Source organism: Ornithorhynchus anatinus, chromosome 3 (assembly GCF_004115215.2).
Source record: "Ornithorhynchus anatinus isolate Pmale09 chromosome 3, mOrnAna1.pri.v4, whole genome shotgun sequence".
NCBI classification, from domain to species: Eukaryota; Metazoa; Chordata; class Mammalia; order Monotremata; family Ornithorhynchidae; genus Ornithorhynchus; species Ornithorhynchus anatinus.
The window spans coordinates 34,415,178-34,441,564 of NC_041730.1; the positions used below are offsets into that span (position 1 = coordinate 34,415,178).

The window sequence follows — 26,387 nt, forward strand, 5'->3', positions numbered from 1 at the left end:
CCATGAAAGACACAGTCCTTAGGTATCTCCACGGGTGGACAGGGCATTTCCTACTCTCCCAAAGTGCGACCCAAGAGCACCACCCCTGACAGCAGCCAGAACCTTATTCATCTTCCCTTAAGCAAGACCAGATGATGGGGTGGATGGACACAGTAGACTCTGCTCCCCTCTTCACCTCAGAGAGATACACATTACTCAGTGTTCTGGGGAGAAGAGAGTCCATTTCTAATATAACGGTGATATGCAGGGAAATCGAGTTTGTTCCTGTCCTTTGGGCAGAGGTTCATAAAGTCATCATCCAGTCATAGGTGCAAAGGCCACAAGCCTTTACCTTCCTCACAAATCACAATGAACTTCTTGGACCTTTCCAGAAAAGGGGCATACACTGTTCCATGAACCATGCGAGGGCTGGGAACCAGAAAAATTGGTTGGGACTAGATTCTGCATCTGATTTTTCAGTATCTTCCTTGTCCCTTTCCCTTCTGTTTGTGGGGTAAGGGTTGGCAAGGGAATTGGGATTTCTAGCATGTCAATGGAAAAGTTCGACAACCCCTAGAAACAGCCAGGATTGGTCAAAAGAGAAACAGGCATGTCAGGCCAGGTATGGATCCTGCCTTGTTGAAGTCTGAAGGTTGGGATGAGTTTAGGATGGGAAACCCTGGTTTTATAGCTCTTGCTGAGCTCTCTCAGCAGTCTTGTATTCTCCTGGCAGAAGACCCATTCTTTGTATCGCAGCCCCTCGGAGGATATATAGAGACAGACTAACAGGAGGATTGCAGCTTCCATTAGGCGCCTATAATTCCAGCCATTTTAGGAATTCTGTATGTAAACATTGCCCAAATTCCAGCTGGAGGTTCCAGTTACCATTTTTACATTTGCCGGCCTGCCTCAGTGGCTGAAAAATTTTGCCAGCTGTTCACTCGTGGGTGAACAGAGAGAATTTTCCTTTACCTCCAATGTATTTGGCAGCCATGTTTATTTTCAGGATTGAATTGGAAATGGTGATTGACGTTGGAGTGAAAATTCCACTCTGGTTATTTTTGGCTCACCAGGGAAATGCTATGCTCTTCTTTGTACCAGTATGGTGAGAGTATTAGGTAACCTTTTCCCATGCAAGTACAGACAAAGCAGAGTTCTAAGCTGCATATATTGATCTGTCTGGTATCTTGAGTTTTTATGTTGTAATTCTGCTGTTGAGAATCTAATGAACAAAGGGCCCTTTTCTGAGAAGGGGAGGCTTTGTGTATAATGAGAGGTGACATTAGAGGAAGACAAACATTTATTGAATGTATATTCTTTGTTTTCTTCCCTAGATTGAAAACATAGATGCCTGCCTGAATTTTCTGGCAGCAAAGGGAATAAACATACAGGGTCTGTCTGCAGAAGGTAAGTCAGAACTGTAATTTCACTATGTATTTTCTCAATTAGAAATACCACCTGTCATTGATATTATGATAATTGATATACTTAATATGAGCAGTGTTGCAATGGTTTGGTTTTCCTTAAGCAAAAGAAAGGATAATTCCTGTCTAGACTTGAAGATATCAACTTTTTAACTGAAAATTGCAGTTGCTGTAGGGTGCAGAGCCAACCGTTCTTCATATCAATTCTGTTGTTGCTGCAACCCAATGAACTTAGAATTATAGGCAAAGTGAACTTGAGATAGAGGTATTGAGATTAATATGGGTGGCTATATCCTCTTAAAATGGTTTTTACTCCATTCACTAGTTTTAGAGTTATGTGTTTGTTCTAGGATTCAATGAACACTGCAATGCATAGTCCTTCCTAACTAGTGCAAACCAATTGCCAAAGAAATCATTGCTTTATCCTTCCTATCTCAAGGAAAGAGACAGTTGTGCACGGTTTTGTTTTAATGGTGAATGTTTCATTAATGAAGTGGAACTTTATTTTTCTGGCATCTTGATGAGGTTTTAATTAACTTAAATTAACCAACTAATTAGCTCATTTGTGTCAGTTAATGTTTTGAGGTTAAATTGGTTATTGGCTTGGAGGGAAGGAAAATGGTGAGCAGGATATAAATTGACACACTGTGCAGGCAAACATCCCTGGGAACCTTCACTTTCACTTATGTTTTTAAATAAAAGCAGATGCCATCTCCTAGAGCTAGGGTAGACCACAAGTAAATCCCAAACTATTTATTACATTTGCCTCCAGTTTTCTCAGTACAGGTAATGCAATTTGAAATTCAAATTGCAACGCTCCTTTTCCTCAGTGAGTTTAACTCTATGGGAAGCTTCCATATGGTTTACAAGGGGTGGAGTTGAAGGGATTAAAAAAAAAAAAAGGGCGGGGAAAGCATTTAAATGGAATTTGTTCCTGGTAAATTTGCAAACATTGCAAAATACTAGCTGTGGTTCAGTAGTTGCTTTTGTATGCGTGTTTTGAGCTTTGCCACTTGAGCTGTTTTTCCCTCTATTTTTATGAATCCTGGTTTGCAGGAGATGTAGTAAAGTTTGAAGATGAGCCTCATTGCAGTAGAAATTGTTACTGTGGTATTTAAGTGCTTACTATGTGACAAGTACTGTTCTAAGTGCTTGGGTAGATACAAGTTGATCAGATTGGACACCATTACTTTCCCACATAGTGCGCTCAGTCTGTGTAAGAGAGATAAGAGCAATTAGGGTATATTTCTTCTTGGGTTCCAACTCTCTTGTGCCACCATTGAAACTCCCCACCTGGAAGATTCTGAATAATTGGGAAGCTCTTGCTGCCCTGAACCAAAGCATCATTTTGGACAATCCATAACTGAGTTTCCATTTAATGAGAAAGGCTTACTCAAGATATTATGATTTACAGTCTTGCTTGTAGTTGTCACTTTCAGTTGCTTTGTGTTTTGGATCTTAGGCAAGGGACCTGCTCATGTTTCCATGATGACCTATTCAACATGGAGACATAAAATGGATATTGAAGGGAGAATAGATAAGAATTTTCTCTCAGATGAACATGCTGCTTCTGCTTGCTGAAAGCAGGTACCTGGCTGATGTGTGGGATGGAAGAGAAGTGGGGGTTACTTGGGTTGAAAGGGAATAATTGTTTAGTATTTCCCTCCACTCAATGATTTAGGAAGAACATTCTCTTCAGCAGTTTGCATTCTGAAATACAGTGACACTTCCTGGTTCATTTATGATGGTGATCTTTCAATCAATAGTATTTATTGAGTGCTCCCTGTGTGCCGAGCACTGTACTGAGAGATTTATAGAGTACCATATAATAGAGTTAGTAGACACATTTCCCATCCACAGTGATCTTATAGTTGCAGGAATCTACAGTATGGCTTCTCTTCTGCATAGTTTAGAATAGTATTCCTGAAACTGTGGCTGAATAAGACTTCTACTTACCCTTCCAGGTACTCCATGGTTCTATGAATATTCCTGCTTCTTTGACCACACACTTCTTATGTAGAGGATGTGGAATGAATAACTACGTGTGAGTGAGAAGAAAGAGAGAAGAGGAAGATTAAGATATACTTAATTTAAGGGAGTAATGACCACTTGAAATCTTCCTGAGAATAGCACAACCTAGGAAGCTAAATGCAAATAATCTGGGACCATCCATGGTTCATCTAACAAAAGCTTTAGTATGTTAGGAGTTTAGCTCATATTTCCCTTGAGTATGATCTTGGGGAAAATCCTGGAGAAGACCACTAGTTTGCTGTGCCTTGCTTTCCTATCTACCTGACTAGTTCTGGAAGTGAGTTGGTGATTAGTTAATGATCCCTGGAACTATTCTTCCTGGCAAAACGGTTGTTTATTGGAAATGTCTGGTGCTACATGTCTATCCCCACCCTTTAATAATAATAATGGGCATGAAATATGTCTTTATGTCTTATACTCTCCCAAGCACTTGGTACAGTGCTGTGCACACAGTAAACACTCAATAAATCCCAATTAAATGAATGAATAATTGTGGTATTTATCTGCTTAAGATGTGCCAAACACGGTACTAAGTGCTGGGGTAGATACAAGATAATCATGTCCCACACGGGACTTACAGCCTAAAGTAGGAGGGAGATGAGGTATTGAATCCCCATTTACAAATGAGAAAACTGAGACAAGGAGAAGTGAAGTGTCAAGGTCACACAGCAGTCAAATGGTGGAGCTGGGATTAAAACACATGTTCTCTGACTGCAGGCCCATGCTTTTTCCATGAGGCCACACAGCTCCTCATGATAAGTGTCAGGAAAAGGTCTGAGGGGTATGTACCTTTCATTCAATGAATTCTGTAAGAACTTGACTTTTATTGTATCTGGCCATAGCAGCTACATTGTCCCAGTGCACAGATTCATATAACTGAGGTAATGACCTCTTAAGAACAGGTTGTGGGCTTGAGTGAGATGAAGTAATGGAGTGAGATGAGGTAATGTCCAGTAAATCTGTCCTGAAGGGGCATCAGAGATCCAATCCAATTTCATGTTTTGGGCTTCTCTGGACTAAACTTCTGTTGAGATTAGTTGAACCGGGACAGTCATACTAGAGTATGTAACTGTATGCAGTGCTTCAGTCCAGTGCTGGAAAGATTGTCCTAGGATGCTACTGCAAACCCCCAACCAACTTTTCCTAGGACACTAATTATACTAACACTTGCTTACTATGTTGGTGTAATGAAACCCAAAAAAAGAAGCTCTTATCCCATTACAGATAACATGGTAAGATGAAGCAAGGCTGAGAGTAAAGGGTAATAGTCAGTGAATCCATGTTCTGGTAGTAAATGAGAGGAAAAGTGTACCCTCTAATAGATCGTGATCAATGGCATTCATCATAATTATAATTATGGTACTTGCTATGTGTCAAACACTGTTCTAAGAGCTGTGGTAGATACAAGTTTATCAGGTTGGACACAGTCCCTGTCCCAAATGAGGCTCACAGTCTAAGTAGGAATGAGTAGGCATGAGTAGGATTGAATCCCCATTTTCCAGATGAGGTAATAGACACACAGAAGTTGTGATTGCCTAAGTCACACAACAGACACATGGCAGAGCCAGAATTAGAAACAAGGTCCCCTGACTCCCAGGCCTATGCTTTTTCCATTAGGCCATGCTGCTTCTCTTTATTGAGCTCTTCTTCTGTGCAGCGCACTGTGCTCAATTCCTTGAAGAGTACAATAGACACAGTTCCTGCTCTCAAGGAGATTACTCTTCAAATTAGCAAATCTAATGGGAAAGTGTGCAGAGTTACTATACTAAACTCTTGGGAGAGTTCAGTACTATAGAGTTGGCAGGCATTCCCTACCCGCAATGGCCTCCAGTCTGGAGGGAAAACTTACAGTCTCTCTGTCTCTGTCTCTCTCTCTCTCTCTCTCTCTCTCCAGTGTATACATATATATATATGTTTCTATTCCTGACTCCTCCATGTGTCTGCTGTGTGACTTAGGCAATCACTTAAATTATCTTTGCCTGTTACCTCGTCTGGAAAATGGAGATTCAATCCTACTCATGCCTTGTCATTCCTACTTAGACTGTGAGCCTCATTTGGGACAGGGACTGCGTCCAACCTGATAAACTTATATCTGCCACAGCTCTTAGAACAATGCTTGACACCTAGAAAGTATTATAATGAATGCCATATAGATATATCGATTAGACTGTAAGCCCGTCGATTAGACTGTAAGCCCGTCAAACGGCAGGGACTGTCTCTATCTGTTGCCGATTTGTTCATTCCAAGAGCTTAGTACAGTGCTCTGCACATAGTAAGCGCTCAATAAATACTATTGAATGAATGAACATCCATATACATATATACTGGAAAGAGAGAAATTCCCAACGTTAACTTGAAGACCAAGGGAATGAGTGGGGTTGGAATAGAAGAAGTTCCTTCACGGCAGACACTCACATTGCCCAAAGTTGCCCAAAGTCTGGAAGGAACTGCTGGCTTTATCCTCCAGCTTCTCTCCCCTGGTGGCAGACACAGCTGGAATTAGCCCACATGAAGACTATTCACTCATTCATTCAATAGTATTTATTAAGCGCTTACTATGTGCAGAGCACTGTACTAAGCGCTTGGAATGAACAAGTCGGCAACAGATAGAGACAGTCCCTGCCGTTTGACGGGCTTACAGTCTATTCGGGGAAGACGGCCAGACAAGAACAATGGCAATAAATAGAGTCAAGGGCAATAGACCCACTGGGATTTACCAGCATTTCAGTGGACTAGTCTAGCTCAAGATTCTTGGCCAAATTAATGCAGGATGTCAGGGAAAAACTGTACAATTTCCCGACAAAAGGGAAACAGTTTAGTATCTAATGTGAATAATGAAAGAGGTAATTTGGGGACATCTTGAGTTAAACAGGCAGGTGAGGAACAAATAGATACACCCCTCTGTCTGCCAACACACTTGCATACTGAGTCAACTGGCATACAATGTGTTAATCTTGGAGAGGGAATGAAAAGAAGCTTCAGCAGGAAATAATTCAGACTGTCCTAATCAGCAAATCCCATCAGGACTAAAGTATAATGGCAAAGTGCCACTCCATGCTCCAAGATAAGAGAGCCAGAAAAGGGGCCTGTTGCAAGCATGTGGTTTGTTCTTAAATAGGGTTCATTCATAATTTTTTTTCCCCTGGATTCCTCTATGGAAGAACCCCTCCCAAGTACTTTATATAGTCCTAGCACCAAGTGCTGGCCTGAGCTGATTTACTGATTACATTCTCTGTTCGTGAGACTGTCTGGCTACTTTAGCACCCTCTTTGCTATATAAGACCCTCTTATGGCCTGGAGGGCAGTTTTCCTCGAAGGCACTTAGTTGCCTAGTTCTTAGAGTTCAGGTCTGCTGGAGCACGTGATTGAAATACGAAGGGAACGGTGACAGGGTATTTACTCAGAAGGAACATGATTAGTGTTCTAAATTCCCCATGTTGCAGCCCAGCCCCCATTTAACTTTTCCTGTTAGGTGCCTGTCTTACGTGGCTATCACCCAAAAGAGTTAACAGATAACATTCATTCATTCGTATTTATTAAGCTCTTACTCTGAGCGGAGCACTGTATTAAGTGCTTGAGAGAGTATAATAATAATAATGTTGGTATTTATTAAGCACTTACTATATGCCAAGCACTGTTCTGAAGTACTGGGGTAGATATATAGGGTAATCAGGTTGTCCCACATAGGGCTCTTAATCTTCATCCCCATTTTACAGGTGAGGTAACTGAGGCCCAGAGAAGTTAAATGACTTGCCTAAGGTCATACAGCTGACAAGCAGCGGAGCCGGGATTAGAACCCATGACCCCTGACTCCTAAACCCATGCTCTTTTCATTATACAACCATAAACAGACACATTCTCTGCCCACAACGAGCTTACAGTCTAGAGGAGTTTTCAGGGACAAGCAGTCTTTAACATTTGGCCTAGTCTGTTAATGACCATTTAATTCAGGCCCTGTTTCCTGGGACTTCTCAAGGGAGACACGTTTAACCATTTGAAAATTAATACCTTCCTCTGGAATCTTGCCTTCTCTCCCCCTATCTCTCTCTCTCTCTTTTTTTTTTTTGACACAATGGAGAGGGATTTCCTCCCAGCTCCTGAGGAAAATGTTGGACAAGGAAGATTTTATGATTGGAATAAAATACTTTCAGAACAGCCTCTGATCTGGATTGCCTATCTGATGGACACAGTATTTTGGAAGAGAAGGCAGCATTTTTATCAGCACTGTGAACTGGATGGAGGAGAATATGGGCAGTCTGATTTAGTTCCAGCTATGCGGTAAACTCGTGGTTTTAGAACGCAGGAGGAATGGCAAAGTCAGTGTAAAGCAGAATGAGTCTGCTTCTTGGGTGGGGATTCCCTGCCCTTGGATGGGTTAACTTTTCCTCCCCAACAAGTGGAGACGTGTTACGTGATTTTAGATTTCTGTGTTGCCTGCTTAAAGGGAATTATCTTCTTAACTTTCCCACACTAGGTTGCAACTTGTCTTTCATTGCTAATGTATCCACTATAATCACTGCAGGGGAGAAAACTCATTTCTTTGTGGTTGAGGCCCAATTTTAATCAGCTGGGATACCAATTAAGTTTTCAGGAAGTCTGCCACATACTATAGGAATTAAATTCCAAATGAATCACAGAGACAAATGGGGGCTGAACCAGCCCATTGTGGAGGAGAGAGAAGGGGCACGTGTCTAACAAGGAGCTTTTATTGTTTTGCAGAAATCAGGAATGGGAATCTCAAGGCCATTTTAGGCCTCTTCTTCAGTCTTTCCCGTTACAAGCAGCAACAGCAACAGCCTCAGAAACAACCCCTCCAGCATCCTTCATCTCAGCCGACTCCTGCCGTATGCCAGCAAGCCAGCTCTCTCTACCAGTGCCAGTTTGGGGTGCAACAGCCTCAGCAACAGGTGCAAGCTACACCCCAAACCCAGTGCCAACCATCCCAGCCAGCTTTGCATCAGCAGTTAAAAGCACAACCAGAAATGCAGTCCAGGTGGGGTGTTCTCTTCCAAATTCATTTCTCTTTTACAGGGATACTCCTTGCAACTTGCTGTGGTTCCTCATCTTGCATGGAATGTGGTTTTCATCCAAGCGTCTTGGTTGCGGATAACTCATCATAGTGAGAGATTGTAGAAGCATTGAACAGATGGGATATGGCAGCCTTTTGTGTCCATGAGTACTACTTATTTTTATAGGTCAAAAGTGCCAGTTAATTAGTAGCTTTATTGTAATTTCATCTTTCATGTGTGCCACCACATGTAAAACTCATTTCCTGAACTGATTTCAAAAGCCTTTGTTATCACAAACATGTGAGCTGGTTGTAAGTCAGAGCTTCAAAATGCATCTTTTTTTTCATGTGTTCCAAGTGCACGATATTATAGTAATTCAAATTGTAAAAGGCAAAAGCTCTTTTATTTTGTCTTTTTTAGCCATACGAAAAGGGGTCACAGGCAGTTTTTTAGGGGTGAATGAGATGATCATGTCCATTGACAGGGACAGTAATTTTGGTACTTGGCCAAGATTTAAAATAAAACTAACAGGGGTTCTGTCCCTGGCAGTTTAACAAGATCTTTGATATCACCCACATCCTTAACCAAAAGAATAAAACCAAACCCTTCTCACTGGCCACATGAGACCCTGCACTAAACCATTGTGACTCACCACCCTATTTTAGATCCTGATGTAGCAAGTGTGCATATTTATTTTTAGAGTGGTTGGCTAGTAGCTTTCACCCAAGTTAGATGCTACAGCATGAATTATTCCTCTTAAAAGTAAATACAACACTGGAGTCCTGTATGTGGAGTCCGGTACGCAGGGAGTAAATTCACAAGATTTGCACCTTCCAAAGTTTCCCCAACAGCAGACCTGTTATTCTAAAAGTAGCAAAACATTTTTATTTCACTCTTGAACCAAGTACTGACAGTTTTCACAGATAAGCTAATTCCTCCCCATAACATCAGTGCTCGCTAAGTAGGCTTGGTGGATGGGAGACTACATTTAAGTGACCATTTCCACACCCCAAGGAGTGAAAATTAATAGCAACAGTGAAGTCTTAAAACATTTGTAGTCATTTTTTCGTGTCACCACAATGGTTTATTAATTGGAAACACACTCTGAGTAGCAGAATAAAAAAAGAATGCAAAACGTCTAATCTATAAATTTTATAGAAGGCTACATTGTTAGTGTATTTGACTGAAATCTGGTGTTTTCAGTTATCACTTAGCATTGTATTTCTTGTTAATTTAAAATAACTGAGGGTGGGAGAAGATAAAACTGGAGATTGGGAATTGCCTGAAAACCAGAGATAAGCTGTTCTGTACATTGGGTTAGTGAATATCAATTCCCGTATAATGGAAATTCCTAAACTTGAGGAAGGCTCATCCCAAAAAGAAGCTGTCTGAATTTCAAAAGGAGCTTGGGGAAGTAGGGGTTGGGATGAGGCCGAGGAGGTGAATCTATTCAATAATCCAGTATCTTGTCCATTGAGTGTTGGTTTTTTGCTTTTTTTTGTTTTTCAAAATGGCTTTTCTCCATTCACTCATATCTTCCGCTTTTTTCTTTCCTGTTGTACAGTGCATCATCCAGGGACTCATCTCAAAGCAAAATCATCCGGTTCACACTCAGTCAGAAAAAGACTTCTAGGTTAGCGCTTCTTCCTCTTCTGCAAGCATGAAATAAAAACTCATCCTCTACCCTCACTGCAAAACTTGTGGTTTTCTCCCTTGTTGCATGTCTGGGGTTTCAAAATAACAAAGAACGCATGGTGGTTGGCAATCAAAGATTGCCTTGCAGTTGGAATGGAGGTAGTCAAGGAGGTGGGGGTGGGGAAGGGCTTTAAAAAGGATTGGGGGCCCAAAGGTTTATTGGATTTAATTTGGGCTTTGGGCTTGGCCTCATACAATAGAGCCCAAATCAATGGCATTATTAAGGTCTTTGTTCTTTGGTGGTTCTTCATATTGTGTTTGTCCCATGCTGCTCCCTTCCCTTTCCACAGTCCTCCGCAACTCCCTCCTCATGGAAGTGTGCTGTGTGTGCTAAACATTTCTTTCACATTGTTGAAAATGCTGCCATAAGGCTGGTTTTCTCTTTACAATTAAAAAATTGGAGCATAGATTGAGTATTGTCAGCTGAGGCCCAGCGGCAGAGGGGATGGATGTCTTGTTTCTGTGCCAGGTGTTCTGCAGTTGAGAATATTTTTTTCTCTTTGAAAATGAATTTGCACATTAAGTCCTGAAAGGACCTCACAAAGTGGTCTGGAAATACCCATATAATCATTATTAATGCCTTTGGAATTCATCATCATAATCTTAGCCATTAGCAGCCTTCGAGGTATTGTTATGGCTCTGACTGGTTCTTTAAGGCTTGCCATTTTGGTACAACCCTCATCGGCTGAACAATTGTTTCAGAGTGACCACTGTGACATACTGTGAGTGTCCCTTGATTCAGTCATTCAGGGGTAAAGATTGTAGAGAGTGCTGTATTTGGTACTTAGTCACCTAAATTTGTTTTAAGACTTCACTTACTAGTCTCCTTCCCTTGGAGCAAGAGGGCAGGAAAGGCAAAAAATAAGAAATTTCCCTTTAGAATGCTCAATGTAAGCACTGAGAATCAGCCTGTCCTAGTGAATAGAACACAGGCCTGGGGGTCAGAAGGACCTGGGTTGTAATACTGGCATCTCCACTTGTCTTCTATGTGAACTTGGCTGTCACCTCACTTCTCTGAGCCTCAGTTACCTCAGCTGTAAAATGGGAATTAAGACTTTGAGCCCGATGTAGGACATGTACGGTGTCCAACTTGATTATCTCGTATCTGCCCTAGCACTTAGTGTAATACATAGCAAGGACTTAAAAATGCCATAAAAGGAGCTTAGTACAGTGCTCTGCACATGGTAAGTTCTCAGTCAATAAATACTTCTGATTAGAACTGACATTAAAACTTAGGATACAGTTCCTGCTCTAGAGGAGCTTACAGAGTATTGGCACTTAGCACATGAACATTTTCTCATTAGTATTTACATTCATTTTCTATGAAAATGTCCTTTTTTGTTAAAAAAAGAAAAAGGGAAGCAACAACACATTTTTAAAAAAAGAATAGAAAGAAGGTTTCCCAATTAACTTTCATCTAAGTTTCTTCTCCCTACCCCCTGTTTCACACAGATTTTTGCCTCTTCTCTGTATCTTCCCGCTCAGGAGAAAGGCCTTGTTATTCTCTCCTCCAAGTCGGGGCTCTGCTACAGTCAAGTCAATGAAACCTAGGGTCAGTGATATCCAAGAAAAGGAGCACCTGAACAGGCTCCAGGTGGAAGAACAGGGGGAAGGTCTAAATTTCCCTTTCATTCTTCTGAGAGCTTAGAGGCTGGGGCCACCCTTTTCATTGTGAGGAAACATACATTTTATTGGCAAAGAGGATCTTCCGAGATATTTTTGGTGTCGTAAGCACTACCACCACCCAGAATTAAAAAGGGATTAGAATAAAGTAAAGGTGTGGAAGTAATAAAAAAAATGTGGAGGAAGAGGAAAGAAAAGGGAAATAATTTTCTACAGCCATACTCAACTCCACAAACAAAGACATCATAGGCCAGGAAGTCAGCAGACCTGTGCCTGATGCAAAGGCAATGGTATTTATGGAGTGCATATATAGAGAGCATTGTCGGGGAAGCAGCATGGCTCAGTGGAAAGAACCTGGGCTTCGGAGTCAGAGGTCATGGGTTTGACTCCCGGCTCTGCCACTTGTCAGCTGTGTGACTGTAGGCAAATCACTTAACGTCTCTGTGTCTCAGTTACCTCATCTTTAAAATGGGGATTAACTGTGAGCCTCACGTGGGACAACCTGATTACTCTGTATCTATCCCAGCGCTTAGAACAGTGCTCTGCACATAGTAAGCGCTTAACAAATACCAACATTATTATTATTATTATTACAGGTGCTTGTATTGAGCACTCTAAGGAGATATTTCTTTCTTCTGGCCATTCCTGCCCTCTTCCCCCCAAGGGAAGGAAACTATAAGTGAAGTTTTAAAAGAAAGATGGGTGGTGTCTCCCCCTTATAGACTGTGAGCCCATTGTTGATCAGGGATTGTCTCTATCTTTTGCCGAACTGTACATTGCAAGCACATTGTACAATGCTCTGCACACAGTAAGCACTCAATAAATATGATTGAATGAATGAATGGTGAGATGCTGGAAGATCTCTAAGGAGCTAGGAGTACACCTTAGAGCACTGTCCCCTAGAGTTAAAGGGTTAACTCTGTCCCTTTGAATTCTGGAACTCTGAGAAGACCTTGGTACTTCTGAGGAAAAGCATGAAAAGGATGGTTTTGCATGAAGTTATTTCTTTGTCTTGAGCTCCCCTTCCTGATCCCTCCGTTAGTTATGTCTCTTCCATATCCTTCATGATGTCTTCAGAAGCCTTGAGTGTTCCCTGAGCTTGTTCCCTAGTGATATGGATCATGTACAACAGCAGAATATCCCCTAGAGTTACCACTGGCATTGCTTTTCAGTGAGCACTTTTGAGACCTAACTTGGTGGGGTGGGGTCGAGAATGTGGCCCTCAAAAGCTGTGATACTAAGTGACAGATGCTGTGGTAACATGGAATTTTCAATTTAACGACTTTGTTTTCAAAACGGCTCTTCTGCTCCGACTGCCTTTGAGCTTCCAAGCATGTGCATGCAAGCTGCTACTCCCCCTGCTTTCTTTCTCCTCTCTTGATCTTTGAAGTGAAGCTGGTGTAGAAATTGCCTCTCTTACCAGCACGTACGGCACGGGAGAACTCAGGGAGCTCTTACAGGTTGCATGCTGTGGATAATAGTTTGACAGTCTTCTGTTTTCAGCTATGTGCAGTACAAAGAAAACAGTGGATTAGCAGATGGTCGTTTTTATTCTTTTGTTTCACCACTTCCCTTGTATCACAAGGCAACATACATTTCATATGTTTTTGTATTTTATATATATGTATATATACATTTACATATATATATATAAATGGCATTATGAATCATGTGTCATGAACCATGCTAAAAGCAGGGGTAGATTCAAAAGAATAAGAACAGACATTCCGAAGCCTCCCATAGGACTCTAAATGTAAGGAGAAGGTAGAGTATTTTCTCTTCATTGGTAGGAAACTAGGGCACAGGGAAGTTAAGTGATTTGCTTGGGGTCCTAAAGCAGACAAGTGGCAGATCTCAGATTATAGACCTGATCCTCTGATGCCCAGCCCATGCTCTTTCCCCTAGGCACTGTTGCCTCTCTAGTTTTTCTGTCAGCTTTAACAAGCCAATAAATCATCTTAACATCAGGTTCTCTTTAAAATCATGTCATCCAAACTACCCTGGGCTATCAAAACATAAAATTCATTTCCTTTTTTCACACTTCTTCCTCTCTTTCCCTAAGGAAAAGGGTAACTAAATGTGTTTTCAACTGTTGTTGGGGTTACCTGTTCAGATTTTCCCACACCGAAGGAAAACCTCCCAAGTCAGCAGGCTATTCTCCTCCCCGCAAGGGATCGAGTGGGTCTCCCCCATTAGAATGTCAGATCGTTTTGGTAAGAAAACGTTTCTCATGTTTCTGTTTTTGTACTGTCCCAAGCACTTAGTCATCTATTGCATCCAGGAGGTAGTCTATACATACCACTACCATAGGCCTTTTTTTTTAGAATTGCCCTACTTCACATAGGAAAGTTACTAATAACTACAAAGGTAATTCAACACGGAAGCTAAGGGTCCATATTGCAGAGTTCATACTGCTGCAAGATTCTATGCCTTTTTTATTCAGCTCACCCCAACATCTCCTTGAATCTACAGTTCCTGGAATGGCTGGGAGTAATAAAGCATTGGAGACAGAGAAACAAAATATCCTTCATTCCACCAAAACAATTAAGAGTATACATCCCACAGTGCTACTAAACCTAACAAATGGAGTTTCTGGCACCACAAAGAAAACAAAAGAAAAGGAATACTAGCTTTTCTCCCTAGGGAGAGTTCCTTCAATTTGTTTGCTCTCAAAACAAACCTTATCCCATACCCAAGTCTGGCAACCAACCCTCTCTGGGCAATGCTGGATCGAAGTGATGGGATTGTTGGGTTAAGGTCAGGGCTTACTTTGAAATAAGGGATGCCTGTGAGCAAGCAATTCTGTTAGTTTATATTTTAAATGTAAAATGGCTCCATGTTTAGCAGTGATCTTGTTGTTTTCACCAGTAGCAATACTACTAGTTCACTTAGCTAGTAACTGAAGATTAGCCTACTATTATAGTTCTAAACTGATGTACAATTGATTTTCTGCATAAAGCATTTGTTTTACAAATCTCAAGTCCAAATTTCATTTTTCCATTTGTAACTCAATTTCCTATTCCAGAGGGATCTGGGTTGACTCCCAAGAAGCCCCAGTACAAATCAAACATTGATCAGAGGGTTACATTGTATTATCCCCATGCCTTCCAGAGAAAATTGTACCTTCCCCTTATTAAGCTTCCGGTAGGGTGCACGTGCCCTTCCCTACTTAATTCTAACTTCAGTCCTGGAACAATAGAAGTAATAACAACAACAATAATTGAGATGTTAAGCATTAGTGGGCCGCTATCCTTAGTGCTGGACTAGATACAATACAATCTGATAAAGTCCCTGCCCACACAGGGACTCACAGTTTAAGGGGAAGGGGTAACACTTTGAACCCAGTTTACAGATTAGGAAACTGAGGTAGAGAGCATTTAAGTGTCTTTCCTAAGGTTACACAGGAGGCAAGTTATGGAGTTGGGATGAGTCTAGCTCTCTGATTCCCAGTCCTTTGCTCTTTCCACTAGGTCACACTGCTTCAAGAGTGAGAGTTGAAGCTGAGGAGAGGCTAACAGGATAAGCACGCTAGACCCCAAGGGGCCAGGAGAGGCAACTGAGGCAGGATGCCCTGGGCTCAGCCCTTAGTCAATTAGTGATATATATTGAGCCCTTCCTGTGTACAGAACACTGACTGTACTAAACACTTGGGAGTTGTAGAGAATAATTCAACCCTGCCCCTGGGATTTTGAGCCAGTCTTCTTTGCTTAGTTCCATGCCTAACTACCCCACCAGTATGCTTTCTGTAAAATAAACTGATTTCAGTTATGCCAAAGTCTTGAGGATCCAAGAGTCTCCCTGCTTCTTTCTTGCTCTAGGTCTTCCCCCTTTAGTAGCCAAATAATTCTGGAAATAATTCTTTATAATATTTTTAAAAGTGCCCTCTTTACTGCATCTTTAGGTCCTCAACTCTTTGGGAATTCTCCTTTTAGTGGAAAAGCTGTAAAGTGCACCTCACAGCTACATGCTGTTCCAGTGACATCATTTTTGAGCAAGTCTATAATCCATTTTCAGTCACATATATGGTCATGAATTGCCAAATATGTGAAACCAGCCTGACCAGATGGGCCCACAAGTCAGAAGTTGCAGAGACTGGACTGGTGCCTCAATCAGATTTTAACTATTTGGCATTGGGTGCTAAGAGTTTATGACCATAGATGTGACAGAAAGTGGACAGTGTGATGTTAAATCCTGTCCCAGAATAAGGATAGAAATGTGGTGCAGTTTTCCAAAAGGCAAAGTTTGTTTTCCAAGCTGTGCCTGAAAGGTCAAGTTCCTGAATGGTGGCCTCAATTGCACCATCTTTGAAATCTGCCTTGACAGCGCAATTGACCTCTTCAAAAGAGCTGAAGGAAACCAAAAAAGAGTATAAACAAGATTTGAGATGGAAAGAGCTGATTGCAAGGTTTTTTGCCATTTATTAGGAAAAGAGCTGTTATCCTTCTCTCCCCTCACTAATGGCTCTTGAAGCCATGAGTAATGGAGTTACTCCAAATTCCTAGCAATAGAAATTTTTATGGTACCCTCACACCATCTCATGTTCTGTATTTACAGCATAAGTTATCTTTCTTGCTCTGCCAGCAAGAAGAGTTTTAAAGAGATTGCTTGCATATATAGAAGTGCTTCCAGACTCCAGTCATCTTTGACTGGTACTTAAGGATTTGCATGTAAAGAGAGGTCTGCTTGCTTCACTAGTTTAAAATTCAGAATTATCACATGGTTTAATTAAATCTGCCATTCAGCCAGCATATAAACAGCTGATTAGGCATTTTATGGAAAGAAGTATTTTTTTTTCCATAATCAATGTCTATTTAAGCATCTCTTTATCTGAAATTACCCAAAGCTTTTCCTGTCAGAGTCGAATGGAAGGACTTGCTCAAAATTGGAGGTGAAGAAATAGAGAGGACTTCTGACGGGATTTCCAAAATGAGCATGAATCACATCTCTTACTTCATGAATTCTGGAAAGTGTTAGGACACATTTAGCCAGAAACTATTTAGATAAGATGAACTCAAGGATGACCACATTTGACGATAGGGTAGTTAGGTTCTGAGAGAATGTACCTGTCTCTATTGTTTAGACCTGATCCACTGGCTTGCATTTAGGATATTTTGGATTCTGTTTTATGTTTAGTGATTATGTTGCTAAAGAATATAAATTCTTATTTGTGCACTGTTGAGTGTGGTAAGCAGTTCTTTTAATAGCCAATGCTGGACCGGTAAGAAATTTTAAAGCCTCAGAGCCTTTTTAGCAAACCGATTCAGGTGAGTTAAAACAGCTTGGCTTGGCTTGTTCATTGTTAGTGTCCAAGCCCAAGAAAATGGAAATGGTTTCTTGGCTTTAACTGGTTTACATCAGAAAGCCCAGAGCCTTTCCTGTTTCAAGCTCGTCCTCTCCCTTTACATAAAGCCGGTTTAACCTTCAGTGTTGTACGTGTCTGAGCTCCCATATCTTTGTGGTGGTTAAACTATTTCTTTTAAACCTTCTTTAGCCCTGGGCTTGTGGCAGTTCCTTGGATTCCTCTCCTTGGGTATGGTTTTCTCCCCTGACCCAGGTTCCTGTCTCTTGGTTTTCATTGCAGACTCCCAGGTCCTACCGCGAGGGTATCCGCTGCAGGCAGTGAAGCCAAAACTCGTGGGTCCATTAGCACTAACAACCGGCGCAGTCAGAGCTTTAACAACTATGATAAATCAAAACCCGTCACCTCCCCAACACCACCTCCACCACCACCACCGCCGCCACCATCCTCCAACAGCTATGAGAAAGGTAGGTAACTCTTTGCATAATTTTTTCCATTTTCCTAACTTTCCCATTTTTTAATTGTCTGGTGTCTCTATTCTGGCACTTTGATCTGGTGACATGTATTCATTTTTCCCTGTCAGAAGGTACTATGTCAGAGCAGTACCTGGGCATTCAAATACAGCTGAGTGAACAATTTAGGGTTGCCTTCTTCATCCCCCTAAAATAGCACCTGGCGGGGCAAGCGCTCTGTATCAACATATTCCTATATCCCTGGAATGATGATGTGTCTGAGACATAGCTGTGGTGAAGATGCTTTCACAAGGCTGCCGTTATATGATGGGTGGCTATGTATCCTTTGTTTCTTAAATGAAGGGTTGATATGTACATGTTGCATGTGCAGTAAAGATGTAAATCTGAACTGAGTGTTCTTGGTCCTTAATTGAAAAGCTCATTCAAAGATGGGTGAGTTTAAAAAAACCTCTTTTATAATCATCATCATCATCTTAATAGTGGCTTTTGTTAAGCCCTGGGGAAGATATAAGATAATCAAGTCAACACAGCCCCTGGCCCACCTGGAGCTCACAGTCTAAGGAGACAAAATGAGTGTTGAATCCCTCTGAGCTCCCCAAAGTCACCCCTCCGCCTCTCCCCTCCCCCCCACCAACCCTCTCCCCTACTTTCCCATTCTTCCCTGCAGTATCCTCAGAGGAGATCTCCTCCCTCCTCGCAAGTGCCACCCCCTCCACCTGCACCTCGGACCCCATTCCCTCTCACCTTATTAAAACCATCGCCCCTGCCCTCCTCCCTTCCTTAACTTCTATTTTTAACCACTCAATCTCCAATGGCTCCTTCCCCTCTGCCTTCAAACATGCCCACATCTCCCCCATCCTAAAAAAACCCGCTCTCGACCCCACTTCCCCCTCCAGTTATCGCCCTATCTCCCTACTACCCTTCCTTTCCAAAATCTTAGAACGAATCATCTACAATCGCTGCTTAGAATTCCTTAACTCCCATCCTCTCCTGGACCCCCTCCAATCTGGCTTCCGTCCCCTCCACTCTACCGAGACTGCTCTCTCTAAGGTCACCCATGACCTCCTTCTTGCCAAATCCAATGGCTCCTACTCCATTCTGATCCTCCTTGACCTCTCTGCTGCCTTTGACACTGTCGACCATCCCCTCCTCCTCCATACCTTATCTCACCTTGGCTTCACGGACTCTGTCCTCTCCTGGTTCTCCTCTTACCTCTCTGGCCGGTCATTCTCGGTCTCCTTCGCTGGCGCCTCCTCCCCCTCCCATCCTTTAACTGTTGGAGTTCCTCAAGGACCAGTTCTTGTCCCTCTTCGGTTCTCCATTTACACTCACTCCCTTGGTGAACTCATTCGCTCTCACGGCTTTGACTACCATCTCTACGCAGATGACACGCAGATCTACATCTCCACCCCTGTCCTCTCCCCCTCCCTTCAGGCTCGCATCTCCTCCTCCCTCCAGGATGTCTCCACCTGGATGTCGGCCCGCCACCTAAAACTCAACATGAGCAAGACTGAGCTCCTCATCTTCCCTCCCAAACCCAGTCCTCTCCCAGACTTCCCTATCACCGTGGATGGCACGACCATCCTTCCCATCTCTCAGGCCCGCAATCTCGGTGTCATCCTTGACTCGTCTCTCTCGTTCACCCCACACATCCTCTCTGTTATCAAGACCTGCCGGTTTCACCTTTACAATATCGCCAAGATCCGCCCTTTCCTCTCCACCCAAATGGCTACCTTACTGGTACGGGCTCTCATTATATCCCGGGTAGACTACTGTGTCAGCCTTCTCTCTGATCTCCCTTCCTCCTCTCTCGCCCCGCTCCAGTCTATTCTTCACTCAGCTTCCCGGCTCATCTTCCTGCAGAAACAATTTGGGCATGTCACTCCCCTTCTTAAACAACTCCAGTGGTTGCCTATCAACCTCCGCTCCAAAAAAAAACTCCTCACTCTAGGCTTCAAGGCTCTACATCACTTTGCCCCTTCCTACCTCTCCTCCCTTCTCTCTTTCTACTGCCCACCCCGCACACTCCCCTCCTCTGCTGCCCACCTCCTCACCGTCCCTCGGTCTCGCCTATCCCACCATGGGCTGGGATACGCGACCCCTGGGCTACGTCCTCCCGCGGTCCTGGAATGCCCTCCCTCCTCACCTCCGCCAAACTGATTCTCTTCCCCTCTTCAAAACCCTACTTAAAACTCACCTCCTCCAAGAGGCCTTCCCAGACTGAGCTCCTCTTCTCCCTCTACTCCCTCTACCAACTCCCTTCACCTCTTCGCAGCTTAACCCTCTTCCCCCCCCCATTTCCCTCTGCTCCTCCCCCTCTCCCTTCCCATCCCCTCAGCACTGTACTCGCCCGCTCAACTGTATATATTTTCATTACCCTATTTATTTTGTTAATGAAATGTACATCGCCTTGATTCTATTTAGTTGCCATTGTTTTACAAGATGTTCTTCCCCTTGACTCTATTCATTGCCATTGTTCGTCTGTCCGTCTCCCCCGATTAGACTGTAAGCCCGTCAAACGGCAGGGACTGTCTCTATCTGTTGCAGACTTGTTCATTCCAAGTGCTTAGTACAGTGCTCTGCACATAGTAAGCGCTCAGTAAATACTATTGAATGAATAGTTTACAGATGAGGAAACTGAAATGCAGAGAAGTTAGACGATTTGCCCAAGGTCACAAAGCAGGCAAGTGGCAGAACTAGAACCAGAACCCAGGTCCTCTAACTCTAGGCCTGTGCTCTTTCCACTAGGCAAAATCTTTTTTTCTATGACTTGATTTTTGTAAGAGTTTATGTTCATTCTGATGATGCTTAACTTTGGGCATATCCTTTGTTCTCTTGATACAGTAAACAACAGCATAAGGAGGAAAGAGAATGTGTAATTTGAATTGGAAGAAGCCAATAAAATTTTTGTAAATTGGTAAAATCTGTGCATCACATGACTAAAATTTTAATAATGGCTCGTTTTAGTTATGCATACTCAAGTTACTGACAACTCAGTTTGAAACTTCCCACCAACAATGATGCTTGAATAAAATGTCCATGAACACTATCAAGAATTCCCTCTGGGAGCCAGGGCTTCTCTTTTTTTAATAATATTTGTTAATTGTTTACTATGTGCCAGGCAGTGTTATAAGAGCTGCAATAGATACAAGTTAATCAGGTTGGATACAGTCCTTGTCCCACACGAGGCTCACAGTCTTAATCCTCATTTGACAGATGAGGGAACCTAAGCACAAGAGAACTGAACTGACTTGCCCATGGTCACACAGTTCACTCTGCAGAAATCTTTTCTGGGAATCCATAAATGTGGTGGCTTCTGGGCCTAATGCTTACTCAACACTAGGTTGAGTAATCAATCAGTGGTACTTATTGATCACTAACTGTGTACAGAGCAGTGTACTAAGCACTTGGGAGAGTATAGTAGACAATGTAGTCATGATTCTTGCCCTTGAAGGAGCTTGGGCCACCAATGAATTAGAAATTTGTGAACTCCAACTCCATTAAACTTAATATTTTAAATAAGCTTGTGTGCCTGTAAGAGTTCAGATTGGATTTAATTATGATCTGCCACTTAAAATGAGAAAGCTGACTAGACGAAGTGACTCTGTGGAGCCCAAGGATACCTCTGCCCATGAAACAGCTTGTGATTAAGCTGTTGATCTAGAACCTGTCCTATTGTCTTTGTCTATGTGGAGTACCTTTTCACCTACAATGCTGAAGCTTTTAAAAGAGGGAAGAGTAGTGTTGTTTGGTGTGTTTTTTTAATTTGAATTTTTTCTTCCTTCCTCTGCCACATATTCTCTCTTCTGATGATTTGTTGCTCTGGCATTGATACCAGTTTTCTCTTCTAGGCTTATTCCATCAACACCATTATCTTTGATCACAGTCGCCTTTTATTGAAGCGAGAATAGAAATTCATGTTGTTAGAAAATAGGGTTTTACAACCTCCACCATAGTTTCCTTCCTTGAGTAACACAAGGGCTATGGGGCCACTGAGTTTTTGATTAAAATCTCTATAAATTTGTCACAATATGGTTCAAGCAACTGGACTAGGTATTCATTCAATAGTATTTATTGAGCGCTTACTATGTGCAGAGCACTGTACTAAGCGCTTGGAATGAACAAGTCGGCAACAGATAGAGACAGTCCCTGCCGTTTGACGGGCTTAGTGAGACCTGAGCTCACTTCCTGTGTTTAACAGAGTTGTAAAGTTAAAGGAGCAATTCTGTCTAGAAATTACGCTATCTGGGACAAACTGGGAATATAATAGGAACAGTCCAACTTTTATAGACCACCATTTCTGTGGAATGATTGTTTATATTTCATCATCTAATATATCTTGCTTCACTAAAGCAACTAGAGAACTCAAATGATTTGCAAGGCTCAAGAGACTATGTAGAAAGAAGGCTGGGTGTTAGAGAGCTTGTTTTTCTAAAATTTTGCTGCCATGCGGTCTCACTTTCAAGCTCTGATTATTGAGTGTTCAATAAGTACTATTGATACTGACACTCTGTTCTAGTATAGAGATTGGCTGTGGCACAAACAGCTCACAGAGTCTATAAACTTGAATTGTCTTGGGAAGCTATTCCCTTGGCCTCGTTTGCACTGGGGAGTAGAGCCAAATCCCTGTGCTATTTTAAACCGATAACATTTTACCCTTCAATCATCACCTCTGTCTGAAAATGTGAGTCAATAAGTGCACTTTTCAAATAGGTGGATTTGTGGTGTGACAGTTCCAAGTCAATGCATGAAATTGGGGTTTCAAAATCTACTTTTTTTTTTTAGAATGTGTAAAAACCTGGCTTTGGCTGCCATAAGTTTGAATGTCATAGAGAGAGCATTTATAGAAAGCATTAATTAGAAGATGAATGATTAGTGGGATAATAGAAATGGAAAATGACCACTTGATGCATGACAGACTTTAGGTAGTATATCATGCAATTTACCAAGGCTGTCATATTTTATGTGAAAAGTGTCAAACCCACATAATTTAAACTTATTTTCCCGCATCATTTTATATAAATTTGGAGAAGAAGATGCTTCAGTGTTGTGGATTTGTGGAAGCCATTTAGCCCACAGTTGAGTACAACTGAACATTAACAACAGATGTTCAATTGAGTGGCATTTTCTGAAATAATTTTTCTTCTTTAGGTTAGTCATTGTTTCTAGACATTTGGCATTTTAGTGAATATTCAAAGTTTTATGGTTTGGGAAGAACAAAACTATTTAAATGTATGGTTGTTCCAAGCCCACAGATCTCAAGGCCTCTCCTCAGTGAAATGGCTTAATTCAAGTACCTGAAAACAGTGTTAAGGCACTGTATCAGTGCTGTGTCTGAGCTTCTATTTCCCAGGGTAGAGTACTTTTGTAATAGCTTCTATTGGGCTTATAAACATTATAATACCTAGGTATTTTATAGAACGAATAATGAAATTTCTATCAAAGTCACTACCTTCTTCTGATTTTAGAGCAGCCATCTTTCACAAAAACTTTTCCATTTATATATGCTTGCATTTTATCTGCTTTGAGTCTTTTGGTATACAAAAGTGAGAGAAGAACTGTGTGAGCCTCCCTTTGTTGAATCAAAGTCAGTAACTCAGCCTGTGGGATTGGAAATCATTTAGTGATAAAAAGCTCATCTTGAGACATATAAAGTGGGTCACTTTCTAGTAATTGGTTCAATTTTGAGCATTTAGTGGTTGTTTAGCAAATGGCATCTAGGGACGATGAATCATCTTGCTCCTCTTTGCTTGCTCATGAGAGAAAATAGAAATAGGGGAGGAGAGGACTCTTCATTTTTTCCTGTTGTCTACTTCAGTCAGAAGTAGGGTTCACAGTATTTTTTTTCTGAAATTTCAAAAGTAATAAGAAAAGGTTAACATTTCTATAACAAGACAAAAAAAAGTTGGAAAGACTGAAGAAAGGCAAACTCTGGTGCCCCCCAGAGACCATTTCTATCATAACAACTGTAGCTTTTATGCTCTTTAACTTCATATTGTATTTGCAAAGAAAGAGTCTGGTATAACAGAGTAACATAATGGTCCACAGAACATTTCATTGTAATGCTGGAGACCGTATTCCCTCAAGTTTGTATCTTGATTTATAGAATTTGGATAGCACTGTGACCAAAGGTAAGCTCATCGAGCATAGTGTGAAATAGACTTTAAAGGTTGAGAAAAAAGCAGAATATTACAAAAATATAATTCATTCACTTCAGGCCAGCTAGTATCCTTTCCTTATGTGGAATTTGGGGGAATGAGTGACATGTTTTAAAACTTTTTACATCTTAGAAAACGATGATAGATTGAATATAGAAAGTATAATTTACTGTAAATCCATTTTTTTTAGCTGAATGTGAAAGCTTGTCAGGAAAATATGAAATAATATTTTTTCTGAAAAATGACTATTTCCTTAATATGGAGTAACGAAACACTCACTGTTCTTTATGGTCCTATTCCCTTTCTTTCTCTCTATAACATTCTCTACAGTAGCATTCCTTATCCTTGCCCTCAAAGGATCGTTCAGTCTAGTGGGTTATGTGCTCTACCTGAAAATTGTGGTCCTGGAGTCCACCCCCTAGACATCCTGAAAGTAGAGTAAAAAGAGTTGGGGCATGCAGTATTTTGTTCATTTTTTTATAATGTATTCTAACACTGGAACTGAATCATCTTGTCCAGGTTGTGCTTCTTTAAACTTACTTTGGTTTAGAACCATAGAAAAGCTTTTGACATTGATCAGCAGAGATGAACTTGGTCAACTTTCAACAGAATTTAGCTTTTCATTCATTCAATAGTATTTATTGAGCGCTTACTATGTGCAGAGCACTGTACTAAGCGCTTGGGATGAACAAGTCGGCAACAGATAGAGACAGTCCCAGCCGTTTGACGGGCTTACAGTCTAATCGGGGGAGACGGCCAGACAAGAACAATGGCAATAAATAGAGTCAAGGGGAAGAACATCTCGTAAAAACAATGGCAACTAAATAGAATCAAGGCGATGTACAATTCATTAACAAAATAAATAGGGTAACAAAAATATGTACAGTTGAGCAGACGAGTACAGTGCTGTGGGGATGGGAAGGGAGAGGTGGAGGAGCAGAGGGAAAAGGGGAAAAAGAGGGTTAAGCTGCGGAGAGGTAAAGGGGGGATGGCAGAGGGAGTAGAGGGAGAAGAGGAGCTCAGTCTGGGAATGCCTCTTGGAGGAGGTGAGTTTTAAGTAGGGTTTTGAAGAGGGAAAGAGAATCAGTTTGGCGGAGGTGAGGAGGGAGGGCGTTCCAGGACCACGGGAGGACGTGACCCAGGGGTCGACGGCGGGATAGGCGAGACTGAGGGACGGTGAGGAGGTGGGATTAAGGTTACTCAGAAGCATCTAACTGTTTCAGTTTTGAAAGAGTATCAGTCACCTAGAAACTCCAAGGTGCTGATGACAGTTGCATACTACGCAGACACATACTTGTCACCATCCAGATGATTAACGGCCTTCTTCTGAGAATCAGCAAAGCACTGTGGATTCAGGGAGCCTAAAAAAGGCTAGGGTTATGGACCAGCCTACAGTGACAAACCATGCTTGAAATAAAAGCAATTTCTCCCTTGACCCAAGAACCAAATAATAATAAAAATGATGATATTCATTAAGCACTTACTGTGTGTGAAGCACTGTTCTAAGTGCTGATGCTGTCATCGTACTCTGCCTAGGGAACACATTGTCCAATAATTCAAGGATAGAAAATAGGTGAAAAGAAAATTCTTCAAAAAGTTGGACCTCTTTTGGATTGGCATACTGTGTTGACAGAATAGATCAAGCTTCAGATATCTTGAACGGTCTATAAAGCAATGTTAGTGCCTAGTCATCAAGCAGCGTGGCTCAGTGGAAAGAGCACGGGCTTGGGAGTCAGAGGTCATGGATTCGAATGCCGGCTCTGCCGCTTGTCAGTTGTGTGACTGTGGGCAAGTCACTTAACTTCTTTGTGGCTCAGTTACCTCATCTGTAAAATGGGGATTAAGACTGTGAGCCTCACTTGGGACAACCTGATTACGCCAGCACTTAGAACAGTGATCTGTACATAATAAGCACTTACCAAATACCAACATTATTATTATTATCTCTTTGGCTGGAAGACCTGTACTTATCTCAGATACTGCATTCAGAATTTCAAGCCGTTCCATCGCATCAATTAAGTGCCAAACTTAATATCAAGTGAGAATTATATTCAGTGCTGTACTAGATCTCAATCATCCACCAGCCTCAAAGCAATGCTTATTATATCCTCCCCTTGGGTGGAAATACATAAGGAGAATGAAGAAACCCATACAGCCACAGTTTGAGCTATAAGTGGAAGAACCATAAATAAGGAGGAAAGAAGGCCCAGCATCATAATGAAGCAAAATGTGGGATCGTCCTTGAGGGCAGAAAACACATCTCCTAATTGTATTGTTCTCTCCTTACAGTTATGTCCATAAATTAGAAACTCAGTAAATACTACTGTTTGGTGAATTGGCACAATTTAAGTCAGCTGGGAGAAAGGATAAGGAAGATAAGCTTTACAACCAACCCATTAGATTGTAAACTCCTCCAGGATTAGGATTACATCTTTTAACTCTCTGGACTCTCCCAAGCACTTGGCAGAGTGCTCAGCACAGAGAAAAAGCTCAAAAAATGATTTAATTGACTAATGAAATTTGATAGCTCCTCAGAACAGAGTCCCTGAAAAGTGTTACCCCAAGAGATAGAAATAAAAGAGGCCCCAAGCCCTTAGAGTAGCAGATGGAACAGTGTAGCAGAGAACAATGTTTGTGTGCACACTGGGAGGAAAGAATTGTTAGTTATGGCATCAGTAGCATCAGAAACCACACAG

At 41.7% G+C, this 26,387-nt stretch overlaps 1 protein-coding gene across 3 annotated transcripts in view; it reads left to right on the forward strand.

Moving 5' to 3' along the window:
- The window catches only part of NAV2 (neuron navigator 2), a 355,390-nt gene that overhangs the window by 131,049 nt on the left and 197,954 nt on the right, over positions 1-26,387 (forward strand). For 2 of the 3 annotated variants that reach the window (XM_001505596.5, XM_029059807.2), the window contains exons 4-6: positions 1,314-1,386; positions 8,154-8,427; positions 17,343-17,527. In XM_001505596.5, coding sequence (XP_001505646.2) covers positions 1,314-1,386; positions 8,154-8,427; positions 17,343-17,527 — 532 coding nt within the window. Of the gene's footprint in view, positions 1-1,313; positions 1,387-8,153; positions 8,428-10,007; positions 10,077-17,342; positions 17,528-26,387 lie in introns of all 3 variants that reach the window. The other variant, XM_007658581.3, reaches the window with a different exon arrangement.